Raw genomic sequence first — 18156 nt, forward strand, 5'->3', positions numbered from 1 at the left:
TCACCTCGCCAGTCTCTGTTAGATTCGGGGCTGAAGAATCGACTAACTACGTTTCCATAGGGCTAGGCAGATAAATATCAAGATTTTAAACTTCGCCAAGGGGGAGGGTTCACCTCTTTTGTTGACGGATGCATCCTAAGGACTGAGAGGAGGGCCTGACCCATGATGGGAGCCCGGTCGCTGTTTGTCAGGTGAGTGAACCTGTCGATGTAAGAAACATCCAAACCTGTAGAGAATTTTTATGAGTTTATTTGAGCCAAACTGAAGACAATTGCTGGGAAGCAAAATCTCAAAGGATTGAGAAAACGCTCCGGAGACGGCAGTTTTGCACCTTGTTTGATCCATGAGAATCCAAGGGGGAGACGCAAGGGGATTCCGTGAGATCCGCTGGTGAGAGATTCGGGAGGCGGGAGAGAGCGGGGAAGCCGCTGGGGTTGGATAGAAAGTAAAACGATGGAGACACTCTTCTTTCATGAGAAACTGGCAAACTGAGGGGTAGAGTTTGAACCGGGCATAAATACCTATATGGACATAGTTTTGCTTTCTATCCTGAATAATTTTCTTAAAATTTCTATATTTGGATGAAAAAGCATGCCTTGTGGACGCGTCAACCAGTGTGACTTCTGTCAGAACGGGGGGCCGCCACCCGGCTTCCTATCCCGTGGCCCATCCACGCGTCCCACAAGCCCCTCCATGAAGACGTGGGCATCCGGGACGCATGACATGCGTGTAAGTCACGCTGCTTTCACGACGGCGCTGATTTTGTGGCATGACAGTGACTTAAAAACCCAAACTCAATATTGCAAGGAAGGGCTCCCCAAAGAAGGCTACACGCCAGCTTTGTGTGAAAAGAAACAGAATTTATTAAGAAATTATATGCTGAATTCTGCTACAGTCTGTGAAGTCAGGGTCCTCCATTTCCACAGCACAAGACAACAGCTAAGAGCTCTGGACACTCGCGACGCCGGGACGGCGAGCTCCCGGTCACAGGAGATGAAGAAGTGATGTCCGCGCTCAGCTAAAGGTTTGGGTCCCAAGACCAGACGATCCTTCCCTCCTGCTCACCTGCGCTGGCGCTCACGCCGTCCCTGGGGCCTCCCGGCCCGACGACGCGCTGGGTGGAGCTGGGCCACGTCCGTCCAGCGGAGCAGAGGGCGACTGGACTCGCGGTCGACCCACAGTCCTTTAGCTCTCGCATCCCATCCGGAATAGCTGCATTCTTTATTCGTAGAAATGGTGCTTACAGGGGGCAGAAATATAACCTTTCAAGTATTTTATCCATATGATCTTAAGTGCTTTAAACGATAAGTTAAAAATAAATTACAAAAACTAGCATATGATGCATCTTTTCTTACACAACATCGTCGGAAATAAGCTTTAAACGTAGACTGGCAACATCACCCGACTTTATACACGATCGATGGTAAAACATGCTAATCATAAAAATAGCTTTTACAAATATACATTTGTATATAGTGTCTCCCTTACCATTCATAATATCCTTCACATTTTAAGACATTTTTAAGACAAAAAAATAAAACCAAAACCCCACCCCACCCCGCCCCCAAACATAATTAGCAAAGGGAAACGCACATTTACAACCTAAACCATAAAAACCCGACCATTATACAGCTCAGAACGCAGAGGAAATGGAATCGCTAAGACTGAACAACGCTGTCCGTTTTACTGATTTGGGTTTTTATATAAACTGAACAGAAGACGCTTGTCTCTGGGAAGAAGCCTCCCTCACAGTCCTGGGGGCCGTCGGAGCCTCTCTCCTGTCCGTGGTTCCGCTCCCTCGCTCGGATCACTTTATCTGCAGGAACTGAGAAAAGAAAAGCAAGTATTTTAGGACACGCGGGTTTGTGGCTCACGGCCGGGAGCGCGCGGACGCGAAAGTTAGACGCCGAGGCCGGGCAGGACACCGCTAGGGAAGCGCTCGGTCCTCAGGGAGCTCTGGGTTCCCAGATCCGTCGTCGAAGGCGACATGAAGACCACCGACATTCATGAGGAGTATGATTTTTCAAGTCTGGCTAACTGCATGGCTGAGATCGGCCACTGTCGCTCAGCCGAGCTCTAGTCCAAGCCAGAGCAGAAGCGCCTGACATCCTGGGCTCGGGAAAGAGGTGCGGGCCGCTCAGGGACCTTCGCTGTCTTAACAGGAGCGACCACGGGTGGTCTTCCTGGAAGAGGCGGCCCGGCATTCTTGCTGCCATTTTCTCAAGGATGGCAGACACTCGGGCGCCGACTGGCTGGTACAGGGGAAGCTACCTGCGCTCTGTCCTCGATAGAGGGGGATGGGCCTACCGGCTGCGCCGGGGCCGGGATGCCCTTCAAACAAACCCTCCTGGAGACGGATGCTCCCAGCTCTCTGCCTCCCCACTCGGGCGAGCCTGGGTGGGACTGAACCGTGCAGCTGACTTCTATCGACAGCGGTGAGAGGGGTGGTGCTAACCGACAGGGGAAGCACATCTAACTTCAACCTCATGCAGCGATACATCTGACGGAAACCCGGGTCAGCACCGCGAGGAGCGAACACTCCTTACCTACCGCTCTACCGGAAAAGCGTACTTTTCCGAGAAGCCTTGCGACCTCTTTACGATCAGAAACGCTTCTGTTCTTTTTCCTAATGGAGATTTATAACTAATAAGTGATTTAAAAAGTATAGATAATCTGTATTTTTAGGTGGCATCTCTAAACAGCAAAAAAAAAAGTGGAAGGAAACATGTGGATGATAAAGGTCTGCGATGCTCGGTGACATCTCCATGGTTACTGTGCCGGTGTAACAACCGCCCTTCTACCCGATGCGATTTGCAGTCTTTACGTTTCCCCACAAACTGGAGGTAATTCCAGTTAAAATGATCCTTTTAAAGTCAAATGAAGCACATCTCCACCTACCAGGCAACTGATGAATTATTTCTCATGAATGGCTGATGGGAAGAAAGGAAACATTTACAGAAATAGGTGGCGAGTTTTGCTACGCACACGTGCGCACATATCTCAGAATTATTTTCCTGTGGAAATAAAATTCTTTCCTCTGGTTCTCAGGTGCTTTACATTCACCTCCCTGCAGAGCCTGCCTCGGGCTTTACATTATTTGCTCCAACTATTTTTACTTAAAAGCACCGTGCAGAAGCTAGCATTTTTTAACATCGCCTATTGTTGTGTGAGATGACGGGGCTAATAGAATATGCCGGGATTTTAACACAACAAACTTCACGAGGGACCCGTATAAATAGTGTAACCAAATCATTTACATTTTTTCCTTTCAAAGTTATTAAAATTTCCTACAACCGGCATTTCCACTAAATTCTGTTCCCCGAGGGGAGAGATTAAGTTTGCCATTCACATAAATTCATGGCAGAGGTTTTTATAAACACGATCCTATTTAATCCTCTTAGAACCTGCAAAGGCCTCCTTTGGAAGGTGGGGAAGTGAGCCTCGGAGACTGGGGATTTGCCTGAGGTCCTGCAGCTGTTCAAAGGCTCCTCCGTCTGAATCTGAAACCTAAATAACCCTCCTTCGCACTGAACTGCTCAAGTTACAGCTGCACTTTTAAGGGGGAATGAGGCAGCTTCTCTCCGCGTCTGAAAGGCAGAGAGACCAGTGTCCCCCAGCCCTTCCTCCGAGGGTCTCTCTGGAGGCCCTAGTGAATCTGGGTCCTTTTTCTCACTTTTGATTCACTGATGTTTACAGTGTAGGGAGAAAGAGCGCCAAGATCGTGGGCCAAATAACCTCTCCGATATATGATAATGTTGAATTTTACCTGCCCCGTGACCCTGAAGAAACAGTGAAGGTTAAGACCCCCCCCCCCCCAGTTCCACCCTTTTTATTCCGGGAAATGGTTTACTGCAAAGAACTATCCTTTCCCATGTGGCTCAGATAAGACTCACATGGCCGGACACAGACCCTCCAAATGCCTATCTATTCTTGGCCACCTCAGTGCTTAGCTGTACTGTTTGATCTTTGCTGACCAAGGAGAAGAAAATGCTTGTTAACCAAACTTTGGTTAAGCTTCTCTCTATCCCAGACTCCGGACCTTGGCCCACCAGCCTGAGCCCCTGCAGAGCCCTCTGGAAGGGCCCCTCCTGGAAGGGCCGGTCCCAGGGTCTACTATCCAATACGGCACCGGTTCGCCCACTTCCCCACGTCCGGTTCACCGTAGCCTTGCTGATGCCTCTCCACACAAGGAGAAACCCCTCAGCCAACTCCGGAGACGCTCACAGATTCTGTGGCGAAGGCTCCCTGTTGCAATCTTGACTAAAGACTTCCTGAGTCCGATGTCTCTTTGACATGAACGTTGTAGTCACGTGCATGTAAATCTGCAAATGTTTACTCAAAAAACGTATTTCTATTCTATATTTGTCGGGTAGGTTCTTTCTGTTGGCCGAATTGCTTTATTTCTCCAACAACTTTCATAGCGAGCCTTTTGAAATCAGACGGCATTCATACTTCGGATTGCTCTATTTTCTTCTAACATTTCTAGAAAAAGATTTTTTTAAATTTTTATTTTTATATTTAAGACTTATTTTTGGACGGCCTCTCATTTGCAAGGGACGTCAAAGCTGCTCTGTTCTCTTCTTGTGTCTCTGTGTAGAAGCTGTGGGACGGTGGAGATATTTTACTTTGTTCGCATCTATACTCTAGATTTATGACGCTAGATTTTGACATCCTTAGAGGCAGTTTGGAAACCACACACCAACCACGGTACTTTTCACCCGTCAAAGCCCTCGGCTCCCGAGTCCGTTTCCTAAGGCCCGCGTTGCCCTCCCGGCTGCAGCTGGGATCGTGGCCTCAGTTCTGGGCACGCTTCTGTTCTGGGTTCTCTGACGTTCCTTTTCTTATGAACGTGTGACTTCCAGCTTTCTTTGGACCGTTAGGGCTTAAAAATGACAGCTCAGGAGTGGGAGACAGGCTTATTTTCTGGTTTGTTTTGTAACTCTAGCTTTGCTAACTAAATTCAGGCTGCTTCCAATTTGCATTTTTATCACTCACGGGAGGTGATAATGCGGAACCACTTAGCAGCCACAGGACGGAGTCAGTTCCGCTGTGTGGCCTTTGATGTGCTGGGTGAAGCCTCCTCAGCGCCTCCAAGACGCAGGCCGCTGCCCCAGGGACCCCGCGAGGAAGCTGTAATGAAAGCTCCTTCCTCCCGGCTTTGTGTAATCACCCTGAGTCGCAGAGGGCACGCGAACAGAAACAATACTTAGAGCCTGATCTGATCACCAGACACAATAAAACGTGCTGAAAAATAAAGGTGCGGCTCACCGGGTGAGGTAGGCTGAGGACATTTTCCTCTCTTTCATCAACAAATATTAATGAACATGCGCTAAGCACCACACGAAGGAAAAGTCCCAAATAAAATAAGCCCTGAGAAAGTCATAAACCAGTGAGCCAGAAGGAAGGGAAGTCACTGATCACAACAGAGCGAGTCAAGTAAGATGAAACACGTACAGAGCACGGTCTAGGGAGAGACACAAACCCAAAGCGTCCGGACAGGGACGAATTCATGACAGGTGCCAATGGTCCTGAGGACATGGGATGTGTCAACCCGTCCAACGAAATAACAAGTGGGGAAGGGTATTCGAGGAAGAAGGAAGAAGATGCCCATGCAGGTATAACACGGGGCACCGAGGGCCACCAAGCAACCAGCATCCCTCCACCCCACGTGCCCAGCCATGTGCTGGACACTGAGCTTTGCATGAGGGACCCGAACCAAGAGGCCATCGAGCCCGCCAGGGGCTCTTGGTCTAGCTGGAGAGAGACATTTTCCTGCCCAGTGGCCGTCTTGGGGAGTCTCAGCCAGCACCTGAGCGTATCAGTCGGCTCTGGCCCTCCTGGGGATGGGCACGGTTACCTATTGTAGTTAAACTGGCATTTTCCTGAAGCTAATGGTGTTGAGCTGGGTTTTGTGTCCTCCTTCCTCACGGACCGTGAGCTCTGTCTCGGGGCTCTCAACCCTGGCCACACATGGAAACCTCTTTGGGTTCTTGCCTGGGCGGCACCCCCAAGGACTCTTGATTTTACTGTTACAGCTTGAGACACGTGTCCCTGGTATTTATGACAAAGCACCTTGGTGATTTTACCTGCATCTGGGCTGCAGGGCCCTGTTCCTGAGTCTCGTGGCTCCCAAACTTCCAGGGGCGCCAGAGTCCCCAGGAAACACAGAGTCTCTGGGAAACACAGAGTTCCCAGAAAACACAAAATCACGGGGAAACACAGAACCACCAGGCCGGCTCGTTAACACACATGGCTGAGGTCCACCCTCCGAGTTTCTGATTCAGTGAGTCTGGGTCAGAGCCCGAGACTCTGTTTTGTTTCTGAGGATTTGCATTTCCAACAAGCTTCCACCGATAGGATTCTGCCCATCGGTCCTGGGACCAGCCTCTGAGAACTGCTTCAGCCACACTGACCAGCCAGCTTCTCACAGACACCGAGTTCCCAAACCGACGCAGACTTTCGTAGAAATAAGAGTGGTTGCTAAAGGCTCATCTTGGGGAAGTTTAAGCGAGAGTGCCCTGCAATTTAAGCAGAGCTGGGATGTTAAACATCAGTACAGAGCTACGTAAATAAAACTATTGGGAGGGTGGTTATCATGGCAAAGCAACAACCACCACAACAACATCGGTAAGTGTCAATAGGATTCATAGCAAACTAGGGTCTGATATTACCTGGGACCAGTCCAGTTCGATGATCATTCCACAGATATTCGAGAGTTGGCAACACACACACACACACACACACACGTGCCCTCTCATCATTGTTATGAGCCAGTCCCTTAGGAGAGCATATTTAATTTCATGGTTGATAAAACATGAGATCGAGCACCCTCATCAGCATGTATTTTCCAAGTCCCTGGCATTTTACACAGAAAAGGGCACCTGGAAGTGAGAACCTAACGACGGCAACCCTGGGAGAATAAAGCACGTGGAGACCCAAGTCCCAGCTAAGTCCCCGACTCATTAAAACCGGCTGTTCAGTAGCACAGGCCCCGGCGACAGGGGACGGGCCTTGAACCCAGAAGGTCACCTTCCTGAGCAAGTGCAGGAAGGACTGCTGGACGTCCAACGGCCGCAGCCAGCCAACCACAGCGACTGGCGCCGTTGGGGGGGGGGGGGGGGGGCCCAGGCACCTTCCTGCAAATCGCTGTGTTACCAGGACATCGTGTCCATGTACAGTTCACGTGAAATTGCACAAACACAAGATTCCTTTCACTGTGGAGCATTTGGGAAGGAAAGTCTTCCTTTCGGGACCCTAAATATACCTCGCCTCACGCATAACATTCCCACTGATTCATGCACTGGACGGACACAGGGAAGAAAGAAACTAGCCCTGGGCATTGAATGAACTGCTGAGGTGCTGGCGCCGTTCCCCCCGGGTGTGGACACCGAACGCCTCGTTCCTACCAGCTCGGGACCCCCGTCTTCTTCGAAGTCTTCCTCTACGCCGTCGGTCATCTCCTCCCCGTCTGCGTCGGGCCCTCCTTCCGCAGGCTCCTCGGGAGAGCGGTCTGCGTTCTCGGACACGCACTCCTCCTGGATCAGCTCTATAGTCTCTTCCAGTTGCTTCTTCTGCGCTTCTGGGGTGGGGGGGAAAGCAAACGGCTACTACCTCGGGTCTCTCATGGGCCATTTGGATAAACCTTGAAAAGAAACAGTCTACAGAAGGCAAACCGTACCGGGAGGGGTGTGGGGAAGATAAGGCCCGGTTATATGTCAGTGGACTTTATTCACTCGTGTATATTATGTACATATATCTATTTTATGTGTCCGCCTATTTATTTTTTAATAAAATTAGAAAAAAATAAAGAATCCAGATGGTACCAGGAGATAAAGAAGGTTTACATAAGTAGGTTGATCCTTCTGGCTCTCCAGGGTGGGGCAAAGGTAGGTTTAGTTTACTCTTGTATTGTTATTTATTAATTATCGTATTATTTTCCATATGAACAACTGTACACCTACTTTATAATAAGGATGATCCCTCTGAGGAGAAAATACACCTCCAAAAAAGGGATGGTGGTGAGCAAAATCGGAAAACCCCCAAACTCGTCCATTCGAGGAAGGAGGGGGAGAGAGCTCACTGACGAGTTCTGACCTGAGTGAAAAAGACAAAAACTCACGAGGGAAAGAGCACCCAGGCAGGTGCGTTATCTTTCAGACACCGCGTCTGTGAGGACGATCCCTTGAAATTTGAGTCTAAATGCTGTTGGCAGGCGGGCTTCACCGCCTGGCCGAGACTCGAGTTCTGGGGTGGGTGGCCTGGGTTCGGCACGGAGCCGCCTCCTCTCCCAGCTTTGTGAAGCCGGCAGAGAATGAGACCCCTCCGTGGGCCTCAGGTTCCCCATTCTTACAGTTAGGTCCGCGCTGCGTGACTCCCGGGGTTGGAGTAGCAACTCCAGGTGTCCAGCAGAGTGACCTGCAAACAATATGTGCTCAGCAAACGAAGCAGGGGGGAGAGGGGGTCCTATAAAGGTTCTAAAGTGGTCGTGGGAAAACGTCACCAGGATTTTTTTCTAAATCTAGAAGATTATCATCTAAGTTGGGGAAGAGGGAGTTAGATTTTAAAAAAATGGTTTAATCTAGAGACGATGACCCCAGAAACTGGATTAAAAAAAGGCAAATTAGGCAAAAGGTATAGATCCAAACATCCTGAATCTAACTGCTATTGATCTACAGCACATTATACTAAGAGAGATGAGTCAGACAGAGAAAGACAAGGACTGGATAATACCACTTACAAGTGGAATCTAAAAGGCCAAACTAGTAAAATCGGAGAGTAAAATGGCAGTTTCCAGGGGCTGGGGGCGGGGGGATAGGACACATGTTTTTAAGGGTAGGAATTTGCAACGAGTAGCAAATAAGCCCTGTAGGCCTAACGCACAGTATAGTTAATATAGAACAACTTTGTTTCACAGTCACTAAACTTGCTAAGAGACTCTTAATTACCTTAATTATTCCAACCACTAAAAAGAAACGCTCTCTGTGCAACCTGATAGAGGAGTTAACTAAAGCTGCACTGGCCATCATATTACGATGTATAAATGTATCCATCAACACGTCCTACACCTTATTTTACACCATGTGATACGTCAAATATATTTCAACAAAACAACAAACAAACAAAAAACCCCAAACAGGCAAAACTGCTAGGTTTCATTCCTCTCACCTCCCTGCCACATAACGCTCCCTCGACAATTCTACCCCTTTAAACTTCCATTTACATTTCATGTCCTTTTTGCTTTTAAGGTGTTAATTTATAGAATAAACAGTACATTAGACATGTACTGTATATAAGAAAGGTTAAAACAGGGAATCACTTGGGGGTCTGGAATGGATTCATTCAATTTGAATTATTTCTAATGGGGAAAAATGACTTGGTTTTTGAGCAGCCTTCTGGAGCAAATTAAGTTGGAGAACCGAGGTTCCACTTACATCTGTAGAAAACAGGCCTAATCTGACACACCGAGAATGCTCTGGCTTTTAGTAATGAGAGAATTTTAAATTCAAGAATGAATGAGTCTGGCTCAGCCGGTGTGGCTCAGTGGCTGAGCGTTGACCCGTGAACCAGGAGGTCACAGTTCGATTCCCGTCAGGGCACATGCCCGGGTTGCGGGCTCCATCCCCAGTCGGGGGCCTGCAGGAGGCAGCCGATCAATGAGTCTCATCATTGATGTTTCTCTCTCTCTCTCTTCCTCTCCCTCTAAACAAAATCAATAAAAACATTTTTTTTAAAAAAAAGAATGAATTCATCTGTTTAGTTCGGGGCCCTTGCTGGAGCTGAGCCATGACGTCAAAGCGGAGGGAGTGGGAGTGACAGGTGAGGGCTCTGTGTTGGGGAAGAGCCTCGGGGGCTAACAAGCCTCCAGGCTGAGAATGGATCGTAAACCTCAGTCCTCATGGTTGACTAATCTTTCCTGCGCGTCCCGTTTCCATTGCAAACAGCTACGTGTGACTCAGAAACAAGCTAGGGTGGCTGGAATTTACGCTCAAAGCATTTTTATTAAATTCAGTTTGCTGCATAGCTATTACCATTAATGTAACTGGAAATTGGTTGAGTTGGCAATTAAGTGTGTGAACGTGCTGGCTGAACGGTGGGCTGCCCTGTACTCAGTGGATGGTTGCAAGGAGCCGGACAAAAACAGGCTGCAAGGGGCGTTGGGATGGACTCTGGGAAGCCCCGCCCCCACCCCGCCCCAGTCCCGCCCCAGCCCTGCCCAGCCCCTCCCTAGTCCCACCCTGGCCCCGCCCCCAGCCCGCCCCCAGTCCCCCCTGCCCCACCCCTGGCCCTGCCCCAGTACCACCCTCACCCTGCCCCAGCCCCACCCTGGCCCCGCCCCAGCCCGGCCCCCGTCCCACCCTGGGCCCACCCCATCTGGTGATTGACAGGGTCTCTGGTCTCGCCCAAAGCCAGCGGGCACAGGCCCGGCTCACCCACCTGCCTCTGCCTTCTGCTGCTTCTCAATCTTCTCCAGGCGCCCTAGCAAGGAGTCGATTTTGGTTTTGATCTGGGTTAGTTCTTTCTTGATTGTCTGCAGCTCATCCGATTTCACTGGAAAGGGGAGAAGGGGCAGAAAGCAACCGAGTGTCAAAGGTACCAGGGCTCCGCACGTGCCTCCGGACACCCCGGTTTCCTCCAGAGGCTCTCCAGCCGCAGGGGAAGCGCTCAGGTCCCCGCAGGGCCTCACTGCCCGCAGAGGGCCTGGGTTCAAGGACTCGATCCCACACGACGCCCGTGATGCGAGCATCTGACAGCGGGCCTTCCACCAAAGGTGGTGCAGACACTCAGGGGTCCAGGGGTGCTCTACGGAAAATGGGTGCTCCACCCAGTCCTGCAGGCAGCTGGGTGTGTCTCAGATGGGCTCAGCCTGAGAGAGGACTGGATCCCGACAGGCGCGTTAGTGCTACTTTTAGGGCTGTGTTGTAACAGGCATTTTAACAGTCACCGGTATTTTAATCCAGGTTTTTGGTGATTGATTGAAACCCGGATATCACATTTATTCTCTAAAATGTCTTAGATGCTAGAGAAGTTTCCCAGTTTACAGAACTCTTGCTACTTGACAAGGAAGGGAGGGAGGGAGGGAGGGAGGGGAGAAAGGAGGAGGCCCTGGGCTGTGCCGGCCTCTTAAAACCCTGATGCCGGAGGGAAAGGAAATTCACGGCTGTTCCCATTAATATTTTTACACTCATCGTTTCCATTCCAGGCTTTTGCTATTTGCTATGGTTTTAAAGATAAAAATGGGACTAACATAAGATGGACAACTTTTCACGGTGCCAAGTAAGGATGTTAAAAAACAATGACGACAAACATCCTACTATCAACTATCATCCTAAAGGAAAGGGCCACCTCATATGGACCAAACACTCCTTGACACGAAAGACGCTTATGTTTCCGAAAAATTCACGGCACTGCCTCATCTTCTCACTTTCATGAGAACCTCTGGAAATGTCAGGAACCCACGGAAACCAGAGCCTGCAGATGTCCGAGCTGTCACTATGGGCGGCTACGCCTGCCTGGAGCAGCCATCTGCTGGGTCTGGGGTGTCTGTGCCTCGGCGAAGAGCTACGCTCGGGTCTGGGTACAGGGCCTGGCCAGGTAGCTCAGTTGTCTAGAGCGTGGTTCCGATACTCCAAGGTTGTGGGTTCGATCCTGGTCAGGGCACACATAAGAATCAACCGACCGATGCATCAGTAAGTGGAGCCACAAATCCATGTTGTCTCTCTCTCTCCTCCTCTCTCTCCCTCCTTCTGTCTAAAGTCCGGGGGCAGGTCTTGAATCAACAACTCTCCCTCTGTCACTTTTCCAATCAAGTTTATAATGGTCTCAGCTTGGAGATATTCCCTAGAAATTTCGGAAGAAACCGAGTGTTTAACTTGTGCCTTTAGTCTTCAGGAAATTTATTATAAATAATAAAAACTAAATGCAATCTGTGCTTGCTTGAAATTGGGCTATTTGTCAACTAAGATATATCACGTAATATATATGATAAATTATGCATTAATATACACTAATCGCTCAAAGAACAGATTTTTTTCCCTCCAATATAAAAATGAGAAAACATTTTCCATTATAAAAGCATAAATTTTTCATAAAAAACAGATTGTTACTTATAATGCAAAGTCGTTTGCAAAATAAAAGCTGCAGGAATCAGGGACCCCGTGGAGGGTCCCTATTCCGAGGACCCCAAATGAAAGCAGAGCGCGGCTCAGAGGCGAGAATCGCCTTGTGTCTCTCAAGGACACACAGGCGGCGGCCCTGACTTGCAGCTCAATTTTAAAAACATCACCTGTCAAACCTTGAATGGATTCTGCTTTGAAGAATGATTTTCTCTCCCTTTGATGAAAGCACGTTATGTAGTTTTACTTAAAACCTTCTTGTGCTTAAAGACACATCACATGGACTGCACCGCCTGTATTTAATATGGAGTATTAGACAGAGGGAGTCAGGAGTAGTTCTCTTACTAAGAATAGTACCGAACACTTTCAGCCCCCTGATGTAGACAAGCGGGGAGCTGGGGACCACTGGGTCCACGTACTGAAGATTATGAAGTCTGCAATTTAAAAATTAGGAAAGTGAGACTCTGAGAAAGCTGCTTCACTTCCCAGTGGGCTCCAAATCGCCTCCCCTCGCCCCTCGGCCCTGTGTTTCTAAGGGTCTGAGGCTCTGGGCACAGCTGCTGGTCGCCCCTTGGGTGTGTCCTGTTTTCAGGCATCCGAACCTCTGTTTCTGTGGTTTCCACACGTTCACTCCTGCGACAGGCCCTCTGGTCACTAAACATTCAGCTCCAGTGTTGCCTGCGCTGTGACGCCCCCTCCACGCACCTTTCAGGTGACACTCTGAGTGACCGTTTCCTTACAGGTCTCTCGGGCTGAGCCTCAGATCATCGGAAAGAGAGCAGAGGAGGTGGGGAGGGGAGGGAAGCGAGAGCAGACTGGGAAGTAACACAGCTTCCTCAGACTCTCACATTCGTGATTTTTAAATCGCAAAATTCACAGACTTCAGTAGTTAGATCTAACTGTCCCAAGCTCCTAGCAGTTTTGTTTTAAACCTGTTACTTGTGAGATGTCTATTATACCCAAATACAAGTGATATGGAGGCACTGGGTATGTGAGTCAGGAGATGGCAAAGGTGGGGTAATAAATGTGTGGGTAACCAGTGAGAGATGGTATTTAACATTAACACAGAAGATGGGCTTGCCCTAGTATTTGAGTATGCAGACATAACATGTATTTTAGATGACATCAGATACTATCTTCCAAGGAAAAGTGGCTTTTACTCCTTTCCTCTCGATAAATTCTACAACAAAAGCTTTACAAAAAAAAGAAAAAAAGAAAGAAAGAAGAAAACACACTGACTATTAACTATGCAACTCTATTTGCATGTTTGGTAAAAAAGAAATAATATGTAAACTTAAAAAATAAAGGAACCATACTGTCATAATAAAAATCTATGCTTGCCCAGTTGACTCTAATAATTTATTTTTCGATGAGTGGTTATAGGCCTTGAATTTAAAATAATTCTTCAAGATCAGCAAAATGATAAATGGAAAAAAACCCCACCTAACAAAGTTCCTAGGGTATGTTTCTTTAGCTTGTTTTTAGGCACTAGGGAAAGTAGGAGTCAGGTCATATCACATAGGCCATCTTAAATACTTTTCCTAAACTGTCACTGTAGGATTTTAGTTTGAAAAAAGAAGCCATGTTAAATCATTTCAGAGCAGCTCTCTCTAAATAGCTCCTTGATTTGGTGACAAAGGTTATTACAGTCAGATACAGTCAGCAAAGTGATGTCTGTGACTTTTGCTGCAATGCGAGATAGGAAATCGGGTGCAGGGGATGGTGCTATCTGCCTGTGTAGGAAAATGTGTGCCCCTCTGATTTATGGGATGAAAAATATTTCTATTTATGTTAATCACCTGTGGGGCATAGTGAAGATCTCCTTGTACTATTAATTTGTTTCCTTACCATCTGCTTCTTCTCTGTTACAATGTAATCTCAAAGAACTAGAAACAGCATTCGAACAACAAATTAGTTTTCCCTGAATCCGTCTCTGTAAACATTTAGAAGTGTGTTTAGTTAGGAAGTTTTTGTCTCTGCTTTTCAGCAATGGAAAATTATGTAAATATCATTTCATTTTTCATGACATGAAATGTGTTTTCAGACACACAACTCCCATAACGATTTAGACAAGGATGGCGAGTCACACTCTTCCCGTCTCTACTGTGCAGTTTGCCTGTCTTCATTACCCTAATGCATTTTCAAATACTCGCAGATGCACGAATTTTGCATAGTGTTCCTCTGAAAAGGTGGTACACGCACTCTCTTCAGAAGAGAAATCGTTCATTCACTGAAAGCAACACGTCCTATTTCAGGACTTTAATGTGTCACAAGCCAAGTGCGCCAACAGCGTAAAGATAGGAAAAAGACCACCCTTTTTCTTTGCTGTAGTCATCCACAATTTATGAGAAACACCTGGTAATTAAGCCCCAAGACTGTTGGCTCCTCTGATTCAAACAGCCCCTCTGTTCAAACTGCAGACAAGATAAGCTACTCTCAAGGCTACATTGTTGTAGCCCCCTCCTCCCCGCTGTTTTCACAACTCTTAAGGCTACATTGTTGCATCCCCCTCTTCCCAGCTGTTTTCACAGCTCAGGGATAATTCCCACCAAGGAGTCTTGAGTTAGTAGAAAGTTCCCTTCCCTCCTCCCCCCTTCAAATAACCCTCTTTTGAAGTCTTCATAACTTTTGCTCTGAGCATGTTTTACAGGCTGGGGAAAAATATGGATAAGACACCTCCCTAGGACATCTATGGGGCTTTCTCCTGGAAAGCAAACAAACTGTAACTTTTCAAGACAGCCCCTGGCATCTGCTCAACTTCCACACACAGCCCAAACCCCCTCCCTTCCTTGTTGCTTAGCAACAGCCACTGCTTAAAAGAGCAGGCCACCCTATAGTTCCTGCCCTGTGTTGACTAGCAATACTTGGCCCTTTCCTCTCTTGGGAAGTAAAATAAATTTCCTCTCTGCACCCTTTCTCTTGTGAATTCTTTCAGATCCTGAGTCACCGGCCAAACCCTGATAAACAGCTCGTTACCTGCTCAGATAAAACAGTTTTCAAACTGGTCCTGAGTTTTTGTCAGTTATGCTTGTGTCTGTCTCCCCCACAATGTACTGTGCTGGGAAGCTGATGCCATTTCTTACCCGTTTTCTGTTTCTCTCGTACTTGTACGTAGCAGACAGTCCACACTTGTTTGAGTAACTATCGAATACAGGCCTTCACACAATGATACTTATCCCCACCCTTCTATAAAAGGAGATAGAGGAGGTTGCTTACATTTAGAGCCTGAGGATGAGGACCCACCTACGGCAGATCTCGAGCCCCCTTTCATGGAAAACACGCCTTTTCCCCGGCGAGTCGATGTGACGGTCACCCTGGGGCGCTTCAGCGGGATGACTGCGCGGGGAGGGGGAGGCACGCGGCCGTGGTAATCGAACAACCTGCACAGAACACACATGTGGGAAGACTGGCTCATGCGTTGGCGTCTGTCCAACATGGGAAGTGACTGAGAGAATGGCATTGTAGAAAACCTCAATAAATGTTTCGGTTATCACTGTTCTTTAATATTCAGAAACAGTATCGATTGGAAGGTTCATTTTTCAAAATAAATAACAATGTAGCCTATGCTTCCTGGGCAGTAGGATCTGACTGTCCAGCGTGAACTCGCTCGCCAGGTAGGAATCTCATATATACCATCAGACTTGCTGACATTGTACTGATCTTGGTTCCCAAGTGTACGTGTTTGCCTGACCTGACAGATTTACCCTTCTTAGGAACAGATATCTTCCTCTTACCTGTCAGACACATGTTAGCACACTACTGTGAAAACAAGACAAGGTCTCGGAGCACCAGGAACAAAGCAAAGAAAATTATTGTCCAATCAGAAAATAGTTCAGAAGGAGAGAAAATGAGAAGACAAGCTTAAGGAACACAGCTGTGAGAGACGAATCAATGAGGTGCGCACCTCTCTCCAGGGACTTTCTAAGGAAGGCAAGGCCCCCCTGTAGGGAAAAGGGCCCTGGGCTGGACTGAAATGACGCCAGCGGGAGACAGAACTGCTGACAGAAGCACTGGTGCGAATATTCACCAGGAAATCTCTTTACTACTCTGACCATCTGTTAGATGTGCAAGTGGAGACTAGAGATATTGGTGTAGTCAGCTACTGAAAATTTCTCTACCGGAAAAAAAATACCAATAAAACCCTCAGCGCTTTTGCTAGAAAGTGAAAATCGAGAGGCAGCACAACCAACGCGTTTCCAGTTAACAGCGAAAGGAGTAAGAGTCTGGTATCTACTCGTTTGTACAAACATGCAGGTCATAGATTCAACAGCTTCCTGTGGTTGCACTGCAGACGGCACATGTTTGTGTGACTTGGCACATCTGAGAAGCGTACAAGGCCAGAGAAAATGAGGGCACATTTACTCATTTACTCCAACTACTTGCCTGTGAACCACAAGTGCCTGCGCTATGCGCTGTACAGAAAACAGCGTTCCCGACTTGGGGATTGTTGCGTATTTACAGTGACAACGATTCGCAGGTTACGTTCTCATAGTTGCTTCAAAACAGTCAATGAAAACAATCTGGTATGAAAGTCAGAGTTGGGAAAAGGAAGGAAGAAAGATTTAAAAAAACCTCCCATAATAGGTTCTTCCATAAAATTGCACGTCGCTTACACGTGCAGAAGGAGACGGGACAATAGGGGCTGAATCAGTGGGCTGCCCGGAGCCAGACCCTGAGGACAGGTCCTCGACCATGTTCGCACTGGGGCCTTTCAGCAGATTTACGATCAATGACCAGGGGACCGGATTCAACCTTGACTCAACCTTGAACTCTCCTCTTCAGTGCTGCTTAACTTCTGACAGACGCACCGTCTATCAAACCAAATGAAGGTGCCTATCTATTTTTAAACAAGGCTATATTTGAAATCCACATAAATGACTTTTATAGCCTTTTAGTATATCTTTCTTTCTATACTGTTTGAACGACTCAGAATTCATAAATTCTTCTATAATTTCTACCCTGACATCAGATAAGCTTTTGGTTACAAATGATCAGAAAACAGTTTTTTAAAGACTCCCTTCACTTGAGACCAGGAGATGAATAATTTCTCTTTCTGTTTTTCATCATTAATTTCTCTAAGATTTTCAGTGACGTCCTCTGTCCCCCAGGTCTTGTGCAAATACCCCTGGAGCAGGCCTTTAATAAACGGCAAGATGACCGACATCTTGAACGACCTTCCCTGCAATATTTTGACCTTACCATCCTGTTTATATTTTGTACAACTCTGCTCTCTGCTATAGTTTGTAGATAGCTCTGGGTAATTAAAAAGGTAGCACATCTGAATAGTAACAAAATGAATCTTTAAGTCTTATAATTCTGCAGTGTAGGTGTTGTTGAGTCATTTTGCCCGTGAAGGAAACTTGCAAAAAAGAGGGGGGAGGTGACTTGCCCAAATTTAAGCCGTGAACACATGCACACCTGGGCCCCCAACTCAGGTCTTCTGCCTCCAAATCTCGCCCTTTTCACCTGTACCACACTGTCCTTCCCAGACGTTCTCAGGGGAAGGCCACTCCTCCAGCTGGTAATTTAATTTGCATAATGACAGAGGTTGCTGCTTGCTAATGTTCTTCCAGTTGTCAGGGATGTAGGCTGTGCTCAACACCCAATGGCCTGAAACAACTGCAACCTAGAGTTTCTCCATGAACTGCGACTCTAGCAGCTTCTCTGCTGTTCACTTACACGAGGTCAAAAGGTAATGGAAAATCTTGTTTTCTCCACTATTATTAGCATCACTTTGCGTGGTTTTCTTTCCTAGTCCCATGCGACTGTGCCGAGCAAGTGTGTAGCACATCTCACCGAATCTAACCAACCTAGCACGGTCGGTGTGTCATATGAAACATGTCTTTTAGAAGGCTGAAGTCATTTCCTGAGCTTACAAAGCTCTGTCGGAAGGAATTCTAAGTCAACAACAGACCTAGAAAGTAATATTGGCTGACTAAATCTCTAAAATATTATCCAAATATCAGACACCCAATTTTAGGCTTAAGCGCCTTTGATGTCCTAAAAGTCCAAGTCGTACTTTCCATACATCTGTAAGTACAAT

At 47.4% G+C, this 18156-nt stretch overlaps 1 protein-coding gene across 3 annotated transcripts in view; it reads right to left on the reverse strand.

The window, feature by feature from the left end:
- Window positions 1-839: 839 nt before the first annotated feature.
- Window positions 840-18156, reverse strand: part of RALYL (RALY RNA binding protein like) — a 216325-nt gene continuing 199008 nt past the window's right edge. For all 3 annotated transcript variants that reach the window (XM_016198919.2, XM_016198920.2, XM_087825254.1), the window contains 4 exons: window positions 15330-15493; window positions 10435-10548; window positions 7407-7579; window positions 840-1825 (listed from right to left, as the gene is read on the reverse strand). In XM_016198919.2, the coding sequence (XP_016054405.1) occupies window positions 1808-1825; window positions 7407-7579; window positions 10435-10548; window positions 15330-15493 (469 nt within the window). In that variant the 3' untranslated portion in view covers window positions 840-1807. The remainder of the gene's footprint in view (window positions 1826-7406; window positions 7580-10434; window positions 10549-15329; window positions 15494-18156) is intronic.

The sequence above is a fragment of the Miniopterus natalensis genome, chromosome 16, assembly GCF_054644295.1.
Source record: "Miniopterus natalensis isolate mMinNat1 chromosome 16, mMinNat1.hap1, whole genome shotgun sequence".
NCBI lineage: Eukaryota > Metazoa > Chordata > Mammalia > Chiroptera > Miniopteridae > Miniopterus > Miniopterus natalensis.